The sequence below is a fragment of the Erithacus rubecula genome, assembly GCF_903797595.1.
Source record: "Erithacus rubecula genome assembly, chromosome: 6".
Lineage (NCBI taxonomy): Eukaryota > Metazoa > Chordata > Aves > Passeriformes > Muscicapidae > Erithacus > Erithacus rubecula.
In genome coordinates, this window is record NC_136688.1 from 57,081,050 (window position 1) to 57,096,758 (window position 15,709).

A 15,709-nucleotide genomic window follows, 5' to 3' on the forward strand; every position below is an offset into this window, starting at 1 on the left:
TCCTGAGGATGTGGGGCTCCAAACCCTAAGAAGTGACAGAACATGCAGACCACACCTTTCTAGTGTTCTCCTCCCAGTGGTGTGATTTCCCAGCCCATGCCCTGAAATCTGTGGAGCAGGACAGACTCTGGGGTGATGGGCTGGTGATTTCCTTGGGTGGCCAGAGCCCAACACCAAATCAGGGCTGGAGGAGGCAGATGGAAACCCTACACTCTGCAAGCAGCAAGGATTCTTCCCTCTCTTGGCAAGAGCAGAGACCTCAACAACTCAGATCAGAGGATTCTGAGAACCCTCAAACCAAGCATTCACTTAAATTCAACATTAGTAAGTTAAGAGGAATAATTCAGCATCCTTAAACCAACCACTCACCTAAATTCAACATCACTAAATTAAAGAGGAGTAGCTTTTAAATGAAAACTGCTTGTGACCTCTTTAAATATCTGGCTAAAAATAGAAAAATAAGACATCTTAAAATATTAATCTTAAAAACACCACAAAATTGATGTCACCTACTCCCTCAGTTTGCTGTTTTGGTTCCTACACACATAAGACACCCATACAGCTCCCAGGAAATAATATGGCTCACCCCATAAAGCAATGAGAATTATCTCTTTGCTTTCCCAGCCATGTGACCCATTCCCAGAAAACCTTTCAGGTCAGGAGGTCGAAATCAGAAATGAATGTTTAAAAAAAAGAAACATTTTCAATTTCCTTCCCCGCAAGCCCTTAATCGTCACAAACAGAACATTTCTGCTGTTGCATAAGTGAAAAGGAAGTAATTTAGGAAACAACCCATGTTTACCAGATTGAATGTCCCATATTCTTCCCTCAGAAAATGGGTCAAAAACCCTTGAAAAGTGGTCTGGTCTCCCCATGTCCAGCGGGCTCGATTGAGGTAGGACGAAGCCGGCAGATAAAGATAAGGCAGCAAACCAGCCAAGAAGCACAAACCCAACTTCAGCAAATGGCCCAGGGACAATTCCTGCACCAAAATATGTCATATTGCATAACAATGTTTATTTTAGTTTAATCACGCTGGAACTTCAAGAACAGATAAAGAAAAAAACATCAAATATATTTACACAGAGCTGATCTCTCAATTTATAGTAAGTCCCTACAAAATGCTATGTTAAACCTTACGATTTTGTGGATTACCAGGAAACTGCATCAAACTGATCTCCTTTGCATGGCAGGGTGAAATTTAAGTGAAGCAAATAATATTAGCTAGGACTCATGAGTATCATACTCATTGCATCTTTCACATTTAAATCATGGCATGACATGCATAGATGGCTGAAGCACTGCAAGGCTGAGATAACCCACTTTGCAGCGATTAAGAGTTGGCTGGTTTTCCATCTGGCAAAAAAAAAACAACAACAAAAAAAAAAACAACAAGCCCACATAAATGCTGCTCTAGTACAACTGCACACATCATCACCATCATCAGGAGTCAGTTTTGCCATTTACTTGATCATGATTATGCTGGCTAAATTGGATAGGCCAAGTTTTGGGCTGGGATTTTCGAGACTGCCTAAGGGGTCAGGGAGACAAGACTTTCAAAGGGCCCTCTGTGCCTAACTCCTTTAAGTGCTTTGGAAAATCCCAGCCTGGAATATTGCACGCTTGCTTTGTTGTTAGCCACTGCCCTGTCAATCAAAGCACTTCCTCAGCATCTGGGGTTACTGGGAGTGATGATCTATGGAGCAGAGAAAGGAGCTTGATAATGGTGGTGGTCAGAGCTCCTTCAAAAGAAAGGTGGCTTGTTTGTACTTTTAAAAGGCAGTTTTCCATCTATTTCCATCTATTTCCATCCATTACCCATCTTATTCAGTGCTTTGCTTGGGCAGTCCCAAGTATTTCCCAGTATTATTATATTGGCACAGCATTGCCCTTGCTGGAAATCACAGAGGTCTCTCTGGACCTTCTGCTCAAAAAACCAAAAAAACCAACTGTTAAAAAAACCACAAATATATTGCAGAAGTGATTCTTGAGTGGGTTAATAGAAATACATGGCCAGAAAAGGGGGTTGCTGGGGATGCTGAAGAGATTTTGGATCAAGCTTGTCTGAGTTGCATCACATGTCTTGCTGCTCATGTGCTTCAGCCAGGCTCAGTTATGCCCTGTGCCACTACTGAGAACCACACAGGGTGGATGTGGCTTTTGCTGGTTACCACCAGGGAGCCAGCACACACAAACTCATCTCCAGGTGAGCTGATGGCATGGGCAACTCTGAGTGTTTGCCTACAAGTATTGTTTTAGCTCACAGGGTATTTGCAAGCAGCTGGGGCAGAGCACTCCTGTGCCAGGGGACACAGGGGGGACACAGATCACTGGCATGAGCAAAGGCCCTAAACTGTGAGCTCAGAATCCCAGAATGGGTTGGGAGGGAACTTAGAGATCATCTTGTTCCATGGCAGGGACACCATCCACCATCCCAGGCTGCTCCAACCCCATCCAACCTGGCCTGGGACACTTCCAGGGATCCAGGAGCAGCCACAGCTTCTCTGGGCACCCTGTGCAAGGGCTTCACTCCCCTCACAAGGAAGAATTTTTTCTTGATATCTAAATCTAAACCTGTCCTCTATCAGCTTAAAACCAGTCCCCTCATCCTATCACTCCATGCCCTTGTCAAATCCTTCTGGTAGCCCCTCTTTACATCAGACCCCTTGAGATCAGTGGCTGTGCTGTCAGACTGTGACTTCAGTGGGTTATGATTAATCACATATATCAGCTTAGAAGTGGCACAAGTTCTGGGGGTGAAGAACTAATCCCAGCCTTAGAAAACCAGAGGTGTGGGTCAGTAAATACATACCCTCTTCCTGAAAAGCTGTGAGAGAACCCAGGGCACAACACAAGCAATGTAAAGCACTATGGTGTGCTGATTGCACAGACTGAGCCCACAGCAAAAGGCACCCAATTTAGAGATCTGAGAGGGAAAAAAAAATAAAATCACAATTACTATTTACAAGTTTGAAAAACCATCTAGAGAGCAAAAATAATCCTCACAGGAGAAAGGCAAATACACCAGTGAGCACTGGTCAGTTGTAACACAGAACTCAGGAGATTTTTTTATTAGTTACAGAGAGATTTCAACTGTTTAACATCCTTTAAGAAGTGTCCAGCTGAACAGCCATGCCCCCATGCACACAGAGATCCTGTGCAGCATCATCACACCAGAACAGTGTGATGAGTCCAATTCCTGAACCCAGCTGCACAGGGGAGGCTGCCCAGCAGCTCACCCTGAGTGATTTTTCAAAAATGTCCTAAAATAAAGCCATTACCTACAGAAATATAATTTTTTGTAACAAGAATGATTTTTTCCTCTTCATTAGACCCAAGTCAGGGCTGCACAAACCTCCTAAGCCAAGGGAATTAAAGGTGATACTCCTCATTATCTAAAAGCTCAAGGTTGTTCCAGCACTCAATCACCCTCTGGGGGAAAAACCTTCTCCTGATATCCAACCTAAACCTCCCCTGCTTGTTTCAGCCACTTGTGAGGGTGGTGTGTGAGATGCAAACACTTGCCTTGGTGTAATTTTTAATTAACTGCTCAGGATTCCATGCTGGACACTGCCTTGCCATGGAAAGACCTTGCTGTAAATTCACAAAAACATTATGAGAGCTGTCTGGCAGGGCTCAGGGCCACCTCTGTAATTTTTTAAGTATATTGATGAACTCCAATATGATGTCTGTATGACCATCTGATTTATGGAAAGCTTGCTGTTGGCAGCCTGGTTTCTTCCAGAGATGCCAGACACTCAAAAAAAAAACCATTGGAACAAGCTCCTTAACTGCTTCTGAAAATCTAATTTTGAAAATCCCATTGGAAACCAGGCATGTGAAACATAGGAGAAGGTTGGAAAATGCCCAGCTCCATGTCTGTGGAGTTCAGGTTGTGGGGATCTTGGGACGCTGCTCATTAGAAAATAACAATAATTTTTAAAAAATCCAATGGTGAAACAAGGTCTCTGTATCCATTGATAAAACATGTTATTTGAGAACTCATGAAGCTGAGTAAACTACCACTGCAGACTCCTGAAATTCTAGCCTAGCCTGACAAAAATCCCTTTATTCACACAATTTATAGGAGTCACAGCAGGCAAGTCTGTCGGAGGAAAAGAGATCAGATGCTCGGGCAAACAAAAGTAGAAAGAACAAGACTGCTGAGCAAAAATATCATTTGGCTGCCTAGTCTGTTTATAAAGTAGAAAATATAGCATGAAATTTAAAGTCTGTGTGTTTAACAATGCCATTATTTTAGGGGCACATTTAATTTTGAAAGAAAAACTGATTTAAAATTTGCTCGTTCCCGTTTTTGAGTTGAAATCTGGTTTCTGATTAGATGAAGTTTTCTGTAAAATATATCCATTTACTCCGAAGAAAATTGCCAGTTTTTAAAACAAAACCTTGAACACCCACTGCCTAGTTTGTGTCTTTGATGCAGGGTGAACTGAAATGTTTAGATTGAAATGATTTTGTTTTTCCTCCTTCCACCCTGTGGGTATTAAATAAATCAATCCCAAACCCATCCAACAGGTGCCAACTCAATCCTTAAGCAAAGTGTGCAGGGTTTTTTCACTGTTTGTCACTTTTGAACATCCAGGTAGGACAGGGATGGACCTCACCCAGCAAAGGTGCTGAAACAAGATCCAAAATTTGGCCTTTTTATTCAAACAAAACTAAACCGGCACTCAACAAACAGGAAATTAAACAAACAGGTGATAAACAATTACGAAAAAAATAAAGAACTGTACACTTTGCTTGAGATGTTTTACCTTTGATCTCTCTTTTGCAGTGGATGCCTCCTCAAAATGAGCAGTGAGAGCCATCAGCAGCCCCACAAACAGATTGTTTAAGCTGAAAACCTCTGCTGTGATGGACCACTGCCATGTTAGACGAGAAAATGAAAACACCCCCGCAGCAAGGATTCCTCCAGCATATGAGCCAGAAAGCCTGCAAACACAGATAACATGAAATCTTCTTTTCCAACATAAAAAAAAGCCTACTTTATTGTCCTTCTTTATTTAATTTTTTTTTTTTTTTAAACATACTGTAGCAGCAGCAATGAGTGTCACCCAGCACCCTGCCAAAACATTATATGGTTAAGATCTCCCTAATAATTTCTCTGCTAAGGATTGCCACTGGGAAGAGCAGAGCCTGCTTGCCAGCCACCCAACACCAAAGAATCTGCTTCTGCTTCTTCTTCTTGCCATGAAAACTTCCAGGATTGAATTTGGTTCAGGGATCCTGATGAGTGAAGGGAGTCATGGCTTTAATGGGATACTCTGGAGGAGATGCCAGCGAGGGTGCAGCCTTAATTCATCCAGGAGCTGAAATGAGTGGATTAGAGTTATTCAGGATGGGCAGCACTGGCAGGGCTTTCCTGGGGGGTGTTTGGTGGGTTTGCAGCACCCACAGTCCCAGCAGGGAGAGTCAGGAGGGAGGAATGGGTGCCAGCTCCAGCAAGAGGGAGGGAGAGGGTGAAGCACCTGAGCCCAAAGCTGGCCATCCCTGTGGCTCCCAGATGGGATTTTGGCACACATTCCCCATGGAGCTGCCTGCCCAGCTCAGCTGATGCTGCAGCCAGCACAGGCAGCCCAAGAGGTGGAATTCAGGAAAGCCATTCCACCACAGTCACCAGCCATTCTCACTGGGAGCAGCCCTGGCTCTGCCTGTCTGGAAGCTCTCCCCTTTTGGAAATCACCCTGAAAAGATGCAGTCCAGGGCACCACAACCTGCTCAATTAAGCTTTATCTAAAAACACAAATAGCTGTGGCTGTGGTCAAAGCTACACTCAAGAAATTCACCATTCCACTGTAAGGTTCAGCTATTCTCCACCACAAATTGGGTATTTTTCTAATTCCACCCCAGACACGTGCAGTTCCATTTAATCCTAGCAATTCTAGCAGGTTTAAACCAAAAAAACTATAAGCTACCCAACCTCTTCATCAAGCTACAGGTGTGATTTCCACATGAAATGAGGAAGCTCTTGATAGAGCCCTCTCTACAAGGGCTCCTCTCTTTGGTTTTCCAGAGTATCTGAAGTTAGCTGGAAAATAGGACTAATGATTTTTATCTCCTTTGTGAAGTATTTTGAGATCTGCACCTGCAGGATGTAGCCAAAGGGTGAGAAGTGTAGAGCTAACATTGGGAAAAAAGGGAAACAATTCTGAGGTGTTCCAGCCAAGCTCAAGGTGACACAGTTCAACACCAAGATTGTGGAAAGAAGTCTTGAAAAATAACTGAATGGGAAAAAAAACTGAAGAAAAATACCAGGGAAGGGCAGCAGGATCATGTGTAATTAAAAACTAACATATCCCCAATACACAGATCCTTTAATGGATCCTTTAATCTTTAACATTCCTTTTTGACTAAACCATTTAAAGAGTTCAAACTTTTAGTTATAAAGAAACAACTTCAAAAATTCCTTCAACATTCTTGCAGGGAAATAAGGTTAAGAAAAGGTGAGACAACTTTTCCAAAAATCTTCTTCAGAAAAGCAGCACTTCAGGCAAATGTCCCAATCATTCACCAATTCCCCTTGTCTTCCCCAGGAAAGACTCAAACATATCATGAGAGTTCAAGTGAGATGAAAGAAATCTCATCCTCTTGATAAAAAGGCTCAAACCTGCAAGTGGAGTTTTATGAAATAAGGCTTAAGCAAAAGCCACTCAACCCAAAGCTTAAAGACTTATCCCAGCTCTGTGGGACAGGGGACACCTCTGCTGACCAGCCTGGGCAGGGTCAGGAGCCCAAACTCAGCACAGCCCACAGAATGGCTGTGCAGAATCATAAAAACAATCACAGAATGGCTTAGGCTGGAAAGGAACTTAAAGATCATCCTGTTCCAACCTAAGCCATGGGCAGGGACACCTTCCACTGTCCCAGGCTGCTCCAAGCCCCGTCCAGCCTGACCTTGGACATTTCCAGGGATCCAGGGGCAGCCACAGCTGCTCTGGTGTAATGGTTTGAAAGCAAAACCAGTGAGACACTCTAAGTCAGAAATACAATCTAATATGAAAAAAAGAGAGTAATAAAATACATGCAATAGTACCAAAGAAAAAACTATTGACAGAGTCAGAATCCTGCCTCAAAGGCCAAGGTGGCCTGAAATACACTGTCCAAGGTGGTGACAAAAAAATCTCAGGCATGGACAGCTCCCCTTGGAGCAAAAAATAACCTCAAGGTGGAAACACTGATGGGTGTTCAGTGATGCAAGGCAGAGTGAGAAAGAACTCTCCAGAAAAGGAATAAAAGTAAGAACCAAATAGAGATGGGAAAAATTAAAAGAGCAAAGGGATGGGGCAGAGCTTTGAAACTCTGAGGTCAAGAAGCTTAAAGCCAAGAATTTTTTTTTCCCCATCCCTGGAAGTGTTCCATGCCAAGAACACTTGGGGCTTGGAGCAACATGGTCTAGGGGAAAGTGTCCCTGCCCATGGAATGGGATGAGCTTTAAGGTCCTTTCCAACCCAAACCAAGCTGAGATTCTGTGATTCTCTAAAAAGCACCAAAAAAATTTGCAAAGGAGGCCAGTGCAATCTGAAGATGTTGGTGATGTGTTACATAAGGAAACAGGGCACTGGGGAGCCACTAGATAATGGCAGCCTCAATTACAGGCACAGACAGGATTCTTGTTAAGAGTATTTTGTGGAAAAAGGGAAATGCAAGAGCTCAAGGAGACCTCCCACAACTCCAGCAAGAGCTTTTGACAGCACATCAGAGAGCAGCAGAGAATTATCCTCACTCAGCTTCTACTCGTGCTTCTGTCTTTAAATACATTTTTCAAATAGAATAGTTTTATTTTTAAAAAATATTCTATTTTTATTTAAAATTTTAATGATAATAATATAAAATTAATAAAATTAATTTATTTTAAATTTTTAAAAATGTTTTTTAAAATGGAGTTCAGGTGGAAAAAATGGCAAAGACACCCAACAGCTGAATCCTCAACTGGCCTCGTGGAAAAGCAACATTTTAGGATTTACCCCAAAGATTCTGGGGAGCAGGATGGGTAGATAGCAGCTCCCCCAAATCCAGCTTGTTACCCCAGTCTTTGGGCCCAGTATGGGAAAGAACAGCTCCAGCACTCAGGAGTCAGCTCATGGGAAAAAAAAAAAATAGCTGAAGCCATGGCAAAAATGGGAAAGTCTTCATCACCTAAAAATACACTCAGAAGGGACAGAAAGAGTCAGCAAAGGAGAGGTTACACAGCCTTTAGTGATAAATATTTTCCCATGGCACCCCTAAAAGGAAAATCCTAAAAAAAAAAAAAAAAAAAAAAAAAATTTAAAAATTTATGATTTGGTTTTCTTTTCAAGGATGGAAGTGAAAGAATGTGCTGCTGGGTCTCAGCTCCAAGGATGCAGCCAGCAGGAATTTGCTTTAATCAGGACTATTTTAACTGCAGGTTTTACTAACAGTTTGCAGGGACATTTTGGAAAACTGAAATTCAATATTTTAAGCTGGTTTTTTTTTTTGCAATTATAGTTTTTAGCTGCTCATTTGTTGGCAATCACTAAAACGTGCAAAATTAAAATTTAGCCTTTCCTTTAAGTTGGGTAAAATTTTCCTTTCAAGGTTACAAGTCGTATGCATTTAACAAAAAAAACTCCACCAGCATTTTTACTTTTTATTTTGAGAAAAATGGCAGATATTCTACATTTAATAATTCCCCAAAATGCATTAAATGATCGGCATAAAGCAAGACATGGATGGGAATTGGAATTTAATTAAAATGTTTTTGTTAAATGCAATCTTCAGTGCACTGGATTCATTAAGAAAAGTAAGATAATTGGAATGGTTTATATTTGAAGCTGATGTATTTAACACTGGCAACACCTATCTGTACCTAGTGAAATAAGCTGATTATTTCTGCCTTCTTTTCACTCCAAAACTTTACAGGCAGGAGATCTTAGCCTTGCATCTTTTATTTTTTTTTTTTTTTTTTTAGGCAGTGGAATAAGAAAAAATTCTCCTGATTTTTAAAATCTCCAGTAATGGACTAAATAATGGATTTTGTTTTATTTTTAAATTTCTGTCTCTCCCTGAATCTGCAGATGATGACCCTGATATTGGTGGCTCTTTGTCCCCTTCCACAGACCCATCAGACTCACAGGTACATCACCAGCAACTTCTGTCTCTGCAATTCTGTGTTTTTATTTCAAGGCACTGCACTAAAGAGTTAACATTCTGAATTTAAGAGGTTTTGCTTGTTAATCAATCAGTGTTAAAAACCACAATTTTTTTAATGCAGGCCAAACAGAAAAGGACATAGAAGACTCAACAACCACTTCCCACTGATAAATTTCAAGCGTGCTCGAGCATCAGTGCTGAAATAGAAAAATTGTTCAAAAATTAAAATCCAAACATGAGTTTAGGGCTTAAGTAACAATAATTATCCCCCAAAACCCCAATCCCTGTGGGTTTTCCTGCCTCTTAGCCACAAACACTCCATGACAAAAGGGGTTTCTCTTGCTCTCAGCACTGAAGAGCCAGCTCAGGTACTACAGGGAATAGCAAACCAGATTTTATTCTTCCTCAAGGACCTGGAGCTCAATAGCCACTTAAGCCCTGCCCGCAGCAGGAGGAGGAGGAAGGAGAGCAGGGCTTGGCTCATCTCTCCTGGTTGAGTCCCATGGTCACAGGGAGTGAAGGGAAGAGAGGCAGAGCCACCAGGAGATAAAAGCAAAGCAGTCTGGTCACAAGCAAAATGGTTCTTCAGCATCCCACAGCTCCTGCATTCCCAAAGACCCCTGATTTCTGGGATGGGGGTGAGCAGCCAGCACCCTCACCTCCCACCACACACCTGGAATGTCCCTTCCCTCACACCCAGCCAGGGACTGCCACCCCTCCCTGACTTTTCTTTCTTGCAGTTATTTTATGGAAATGCCACAGTTTGGAGAGGGGATGGTCCAGGGTGGTTAAAGAGTGCTGAGCCAGTGAGGATTTTGGCAAAGAGGAGCTGATCCTTACATCCTTTCACACACATCCTCCTGGACTGCAGGTGTCCAGTTAGGACACCACCTCTGCAGGATATTGTCTCTGCCCATCCCTTTGGAAATGTGAAGGTCACCAGCACGTGCAAGAAGCATCTTGCACCCCATCCCTTGTGTCTTGGGGCCAAGTCACCTTGGATCCTCTTGCTGGGAGGATCAAACTGCTCTGGGATGGCAGCAAGAACCTCTGTGGGTCCACAGTGGGTCTGGACACCAGGGATGGGAAGAGCCCCCTTGACAAGTCATCAGGGGAACAAGGAATGAGACATCCCTGCATGCTCCAGGATGTCCATCTCCACTGGAGCAGAGTCTGCCTGCCAAGAAAGTTTGGTATTTAAATTCAACATCTCCATGCCAAGCTATTCCAGAGCAGCTCAACGAGTGGAACAGCTCATGTCAGATCTATAAAATGCACACAGGGCTGTGCTGCTTTAAGAAATATCACCCCATACACACTTGAGTTGTACAGACTGTGCTTCCAGCCATTACAAATGAGAACTTCTCTCCCGGTGTCTTTGCAAGTGCAAAGGGTGTATTAGTTCAAGCCATTATTTGATTCACAATCCTTGGAAAATAGATACACCTTTATCCCAGGCTCCTGTAATAACCAGCGCCTGCTTCCAGCAGCCAAAAACCCCAACCCGCAGTAGGAGCCGACTTGAGCTATTTAAATGTTTTATAAGTTGGCTTTTTTTTTTTTTTTTTTTGGGTAATTGCAGAAACTTTTCCTAATCTGACATTTGTTAAAACCCCTTATTAGAAATTATGCAGCGGCAGAAAAAAAAAAAATAAAAAAAAAAAGGAGAGAGGAGCGGAAAGGAGTTGAGGGGGAGGAAAAAAAAAAAAAAAAAAAAAGAATAAAATATAAAATAAAATAAAAATGAGCTGGCTTCACAATTACCAAGTCAGCCCATGCAGCCCTTTGCTATTGTACGAGTGGCATAAACCCCCCGGCGGCCTATCAGCTCCCTGGCAGGCAGGGGGCTGCGCTATTCAAAGCCAGAGATACAAGCTGCAGGGCAAAAACCTGGCAGCTCCCATCTGACCCCCCAATCCCCGGCTGGTGACAGCTCCAAGCTCCATGGCAAATTAGCCCTTCTCACATTACAATTGCAGGAGACAGATTCCATTAGCGGTATCTGAAATTGAGTGGAGAGCTGCTCCGTTATCAGACTTGACTCATAAGCGCCGCTATTAATCAGAGCTATGATAGCATTTATATATTTCAAGCTATCTGCCGCCGCTGTGATATTCTGCTACAAAGGGTTGATGGGACTTAGGGAAGGGAACAATGGAGCTTTCTGGGAAAAGCAGAGTAAATCAAGAAAGTCTGTGACTTCCGCACATTCTGAAGGGATTGCGGTTTACATAAATTTTCTCCCAATTGGAGATTGAGCTCTTCCTCATCTTACACATGGGATTTAGTTGTCACTCAATGGTAACAGCTGTGAAAAGGTGAAGCGGCCCACCGCTCAGAATATTGCCTCCGCTTTTAAAGCAATTAACCCATGAACAGGAGGATACCTGGTGATATCAAAGGGATTAAGCCAGGCAGTGCATTATTAACATTTCCTTGAACTAATTCTAACTCTGACTAGCTGTCAGAAAAGGCTCTTCAGTCTTTTTTTTTTAAAAAATTACTTTTTTTGCCCTGCTTTTTCTTCTCTCCCCCCCCCCCCTTTTCAAAACGAAGCAGAGTTACTGCAGCCTCGTGCGCCTACTTTAGAGCCAAATGCAAATGAACAGATTTGGCAGCGTCTTCAAACAGACTCAACTCAGCGCCGGTTTATTCTGGGGACAAGTGGGAAAAAAAATAAAAACAGATACGTGATCAATTAGCCAGAGGTCATGGTAGATTTTCTAAAAGCTAATTAGTACCTGAGTACATTCCTTTCTCCTCTCCCTCCTAAAACTTTGTAACTACTTCTCACTAAGCACAGCTGCTTTCCAAATGCCCGAGACGTTCCTGCTGTGCTACAACAGAGATAATCTACGATAATCTGTAATCTGGAAAAACCCAAACATGCCCCGTAAGGAGATTCCTCCTTCACCAAATTTCTTAATTTCCCACTCTGGTTGAGGAGACATTGTTTCCTCTCTCATCCCTCCATCTTCCCTAAATCATGTTCACAAAAAAGGGGGTCAGATAGTTCAGGGATGGATCCTGCTCTGGCAAACCCGTGTGCCCCAGGACATGGAGCATTTCCTCACTCCTCAGGGGCAGCACACAACTTTTCCCACATGGAGCAGTTTTAAGGGAACATCAGCCATCAGGTCCCTCTGGGATGAAGGTCACTGATCCTCCTGGTCCTCCTCAGGGACCTTCCCAAAAGAGCTCCAGGACACACACCCTGGGAGCCAGAAAGCTCAGTGCCATCAAGAGGGTGAAATACCACTTCTAAAGCATCCCAATAATTTCAAAATGATGGAATAATTTTGATGATTTCATTATCCAACATGTTTAATTCTCCTTTTTGTTGGCGGTAGGAGAAGAGCTGGCTCTGATTTTTACATACACTCACAGTCTGTTGCCTGGAAGGTTTAGTGGGCAGGGAATACAAATATATATATATATAAATATAATGGATTAATTCAAAAGTTAATATGATATCCAGAACAGCAAACCAAAGAGATGTGAACTGCTTAATTTAACACAACATCTTCCCCCTTCTCAAAACCCTGTGTCCAACTCATCCAGAAAAAAACAGGCAAAAACTTCCTACAAATACCAGGGCAATGACACCATCTACTCTGCTACTGCCTCTGCAATAAAACAGCTTTGTGTATTTAGAAACCCCAAAACAGCCAAACTACTAAAGGTATACACTGGGAAAAAAAAAATGCACTAAGAGCAGGGGAAAGCTTCCTATTTCTCTTTGCAGCAGAGAACGCAAAGAATGCATCCCCTGTGCAGAAAATGACACTTTGGCAATCATATTATAAGAAGATAATTGGTTTACTTTGTAAACTTGCTATGCTTTGCCTCCCACAGTAAAACAAATAAATAGTTGTTTAAAGAAACAATCCTACGGCCGCACTCGCTGAGTCCTAAAAACATAAAGCAGCTCCCCCCTCCTTCAAAGCAAAGATGAATTATTTGCCTCAGTCACAAGCAGTCCGAGAAAACTCTTTGTAAACGGCATTTTACGATAATTACAAGCAATTTGTTAAGACTGGGCGGGAGGGGGGGAAAAAATCCACACTTGAGAAGTAACTCAAAGGAGCAAACGGCTCGTGCAGTTTGTCTGGATTACTGACAAAAAGGTTTTCTGAATCAACGTGCTGCGACACAATTTTGCTTCGAGAAGAACAATCCAGGCTTGAAAAAAACAATGTAATTAAATGAGTTATATCGTATATTACAAGATGATAAAATTACTGCACCGTCAGTGACACCTGGCAAAGGAGAAATGTGCTCAAGGAATAAATTCCACCCTAATCCTGCACGTGCCACAACATCCCAAACACCGCAGAGGGAACGGCGACTCTTCTCCCGAAGCAACAAAATCATCCCGACCTGCCGAGGAATAAACTCCGGGAAACGACTCAAACAAAAAGAATCAACGGGGAAATTAATCATTAAAAAAATGTAATAAAAAATAAAAGGGAGAGATTTGCTGTATGGGGATGATGGGAGGGAGGGAAGAACGGCAAAACCCCGTGCGAGGGTAAACAGCAACCCTGCCCGGCTGGCGGGGAGAAAAGAGAGGTTTTAGAGGTTAAGTTCAGGTCAGACGACAAATGAAATTGTAACAACCCAACTGACATTGTATAATGTCTTCTTCACTCGATCAATAGGGCAGCGTCAGCCCCATTTCCATAGAGATGGCTTCCTCCCGGCTGGAGGGTGGCTATTGTTTGAGCAGGCAGATTTGCCACTTGAACCGTGTTGCTCCCGAAGGATGTGTACTTCATCAATTATTTGTACTCCTAACATCTACATATTTTCATATTAACATCCACGTTTCGCAGGGCAAGAGGAGCAGCTGCTGATTTTGCCACTGGTAACTTGTAGGGGTCATCCCATAGGATAATTTTATTTAGATAGAAAAAATAAGGGGGGATTTGATAGACATGTTTAGTCCCTTTGTGAGGACGGACAAACCCGGGTTAAAATACACTACATGATCCTCAGGCAGCTAGACCTTCAAGCAAACAGTGCCAGTGAACATTTTCTAATTTTTTTCTTATAAAAATAAATTAAAAAGCAATATTTTTTCTTTTTCTTTTAGCCAAATGAATGCCCCCCCCCCCCAAAAAAAAATCAGTTTTAAGGTGCTTGAAAGAAAAAAATGCAACATTGCAATTTTGAAATAAAACTGACCTTACAGTTATTAAAAAAAAAAAAATCAGTCATTGCTAGGCTGAAAAATTGATCCTGTCAGTACCTATGAAAAAATTTCTGTAATTCTTAATAGTTTTTATCATCTCTTGCTTCCACGTTTTTCGTTTCTTCATGCAAATTCTAAATTTGACAGAAGAACCGTCTTCCAAATCCAATTAAACAACAACAAAACACCTAAACCTTCAGAAGTGCTACAGTAATTCCCCAAATAATTCCCAAATTCAGCCTGTCATTTCCCTCCTGTATCCTCATTTCTCTAAAGGAACGACTGCATCATTTCCAAAGCACAAAGCGGGCACACGAGGAACTGTCACTGCAAACTAAAAATCCAGAGAAGATCTCTCAAACAACTGCAATGATGGGAGTAACCATCATTAAAAAATAAATCAGAACCAAATATAGAAAACCTCCAGCAACTCCTCACAGGAGTTTTTAACAGGAGTTATGCTCTGATATGCACGGGAGGGCAGCGCCACTTCCAGCTTCCCAAACAGGCTGTGAAATACAGGATGATAAATTAAATAACTGACTTAATTACATGTATTACCCACCAGTGAAAGCAATCACTTTAAATGCCTACAGAAATATTTAGGAATTACTCAAGCAATTCCAGTAGGTGTGCTTTGGAATTGATGCTACATGCAAGGTGATGTGTAAAAAATCTTCAGCAGAGGAAGGTGGATGCTGTGGAACAAAGTTTAAGTGAGCTCAGGGCTCTCAGGCTGTGCAGAATCTGCCCCCCACCACCTCCCTATTTATTCTGCTTTTATTTCTAAGTTGCTTTCACTCCCTGGGAAGGTTTCCCTGAGGGGTGGCTCTGGAAACGGGTGGGAGAAAAAGGCTTTTGTCAAAATAATCCCGCTCGGGCAGCGCCCCATCTCATCCCCAAGCGCCCCGACACCATCCACAGCCTCAAAACGTGCCCTATTTTCCCTGCAAAAGAACATCAGAAATTGTTTATACGGGTTGCCATAATCCTCTCAAATATGGGTCAGGCTGAGGTTAAGAGCAGCCAGAACTCGCACATCAAAGACGAGCAGGGTTAACACCAAAAAAAAAAAAAACCAACCCATAACCATGTGAGCATCCCGATTGTTCCCTGTCCTCCCAAGGTTAGAGAGGAGGCTCTGGACATTCCCTGCATCCCAGAGCTGCTCCAGGGAAAGGCAGGGATGCTCTCCCTGCTCCTCGGGTACCACGGGCAGGCAGTGCCCACCCACCTCCGCCGGGAGCTGCAATTAAACCGAGTTCACGGTTTCCCCATAGGTGAAGCTCATCCTGTTAATTTAAACAGACCATCTGCATCTTTCGAGAACGACAAACTTCATTAGTTCTGGTTAGTTAAACCGAGCGGTGATTTGTGATAATG

General features: G+C 42.6%; 1 protein-coding gene across 2 annotated transcripts in view; it reads right to left on the minus strand.

Moving 5' to 3' along the window:
• The window catches only part of TMEM260 (transmembrane protein 260), a 30,891-nt gene that overhangs the window by 8,859 nt on the left and 6,323 nt on the right, over nucleotides 1–15,709 (minus strand). For both annotated transcript variants that reach the window (XM_079309951.1, XM_079309952.1), the window contains 3 exons: nucleotides 4,776–4,953; nucleotides 2,813–2,926; nucleotides 803–982 (listed from right to left, as the gene is read on the minus strand). In XM_079309951.1, the coding sequence (XP_079166077.1) occupies nucleotides 803–982; nucleotides 2,813–2,926; nucleotides 4,776–4,953 (472 nt within the window). The remainder of the gene's footprint in view (nucleotides 1–802; nucleotides 983–2,812; nucleotides 2,927–4,775; nucleotides 4,954–15,709) is intronic.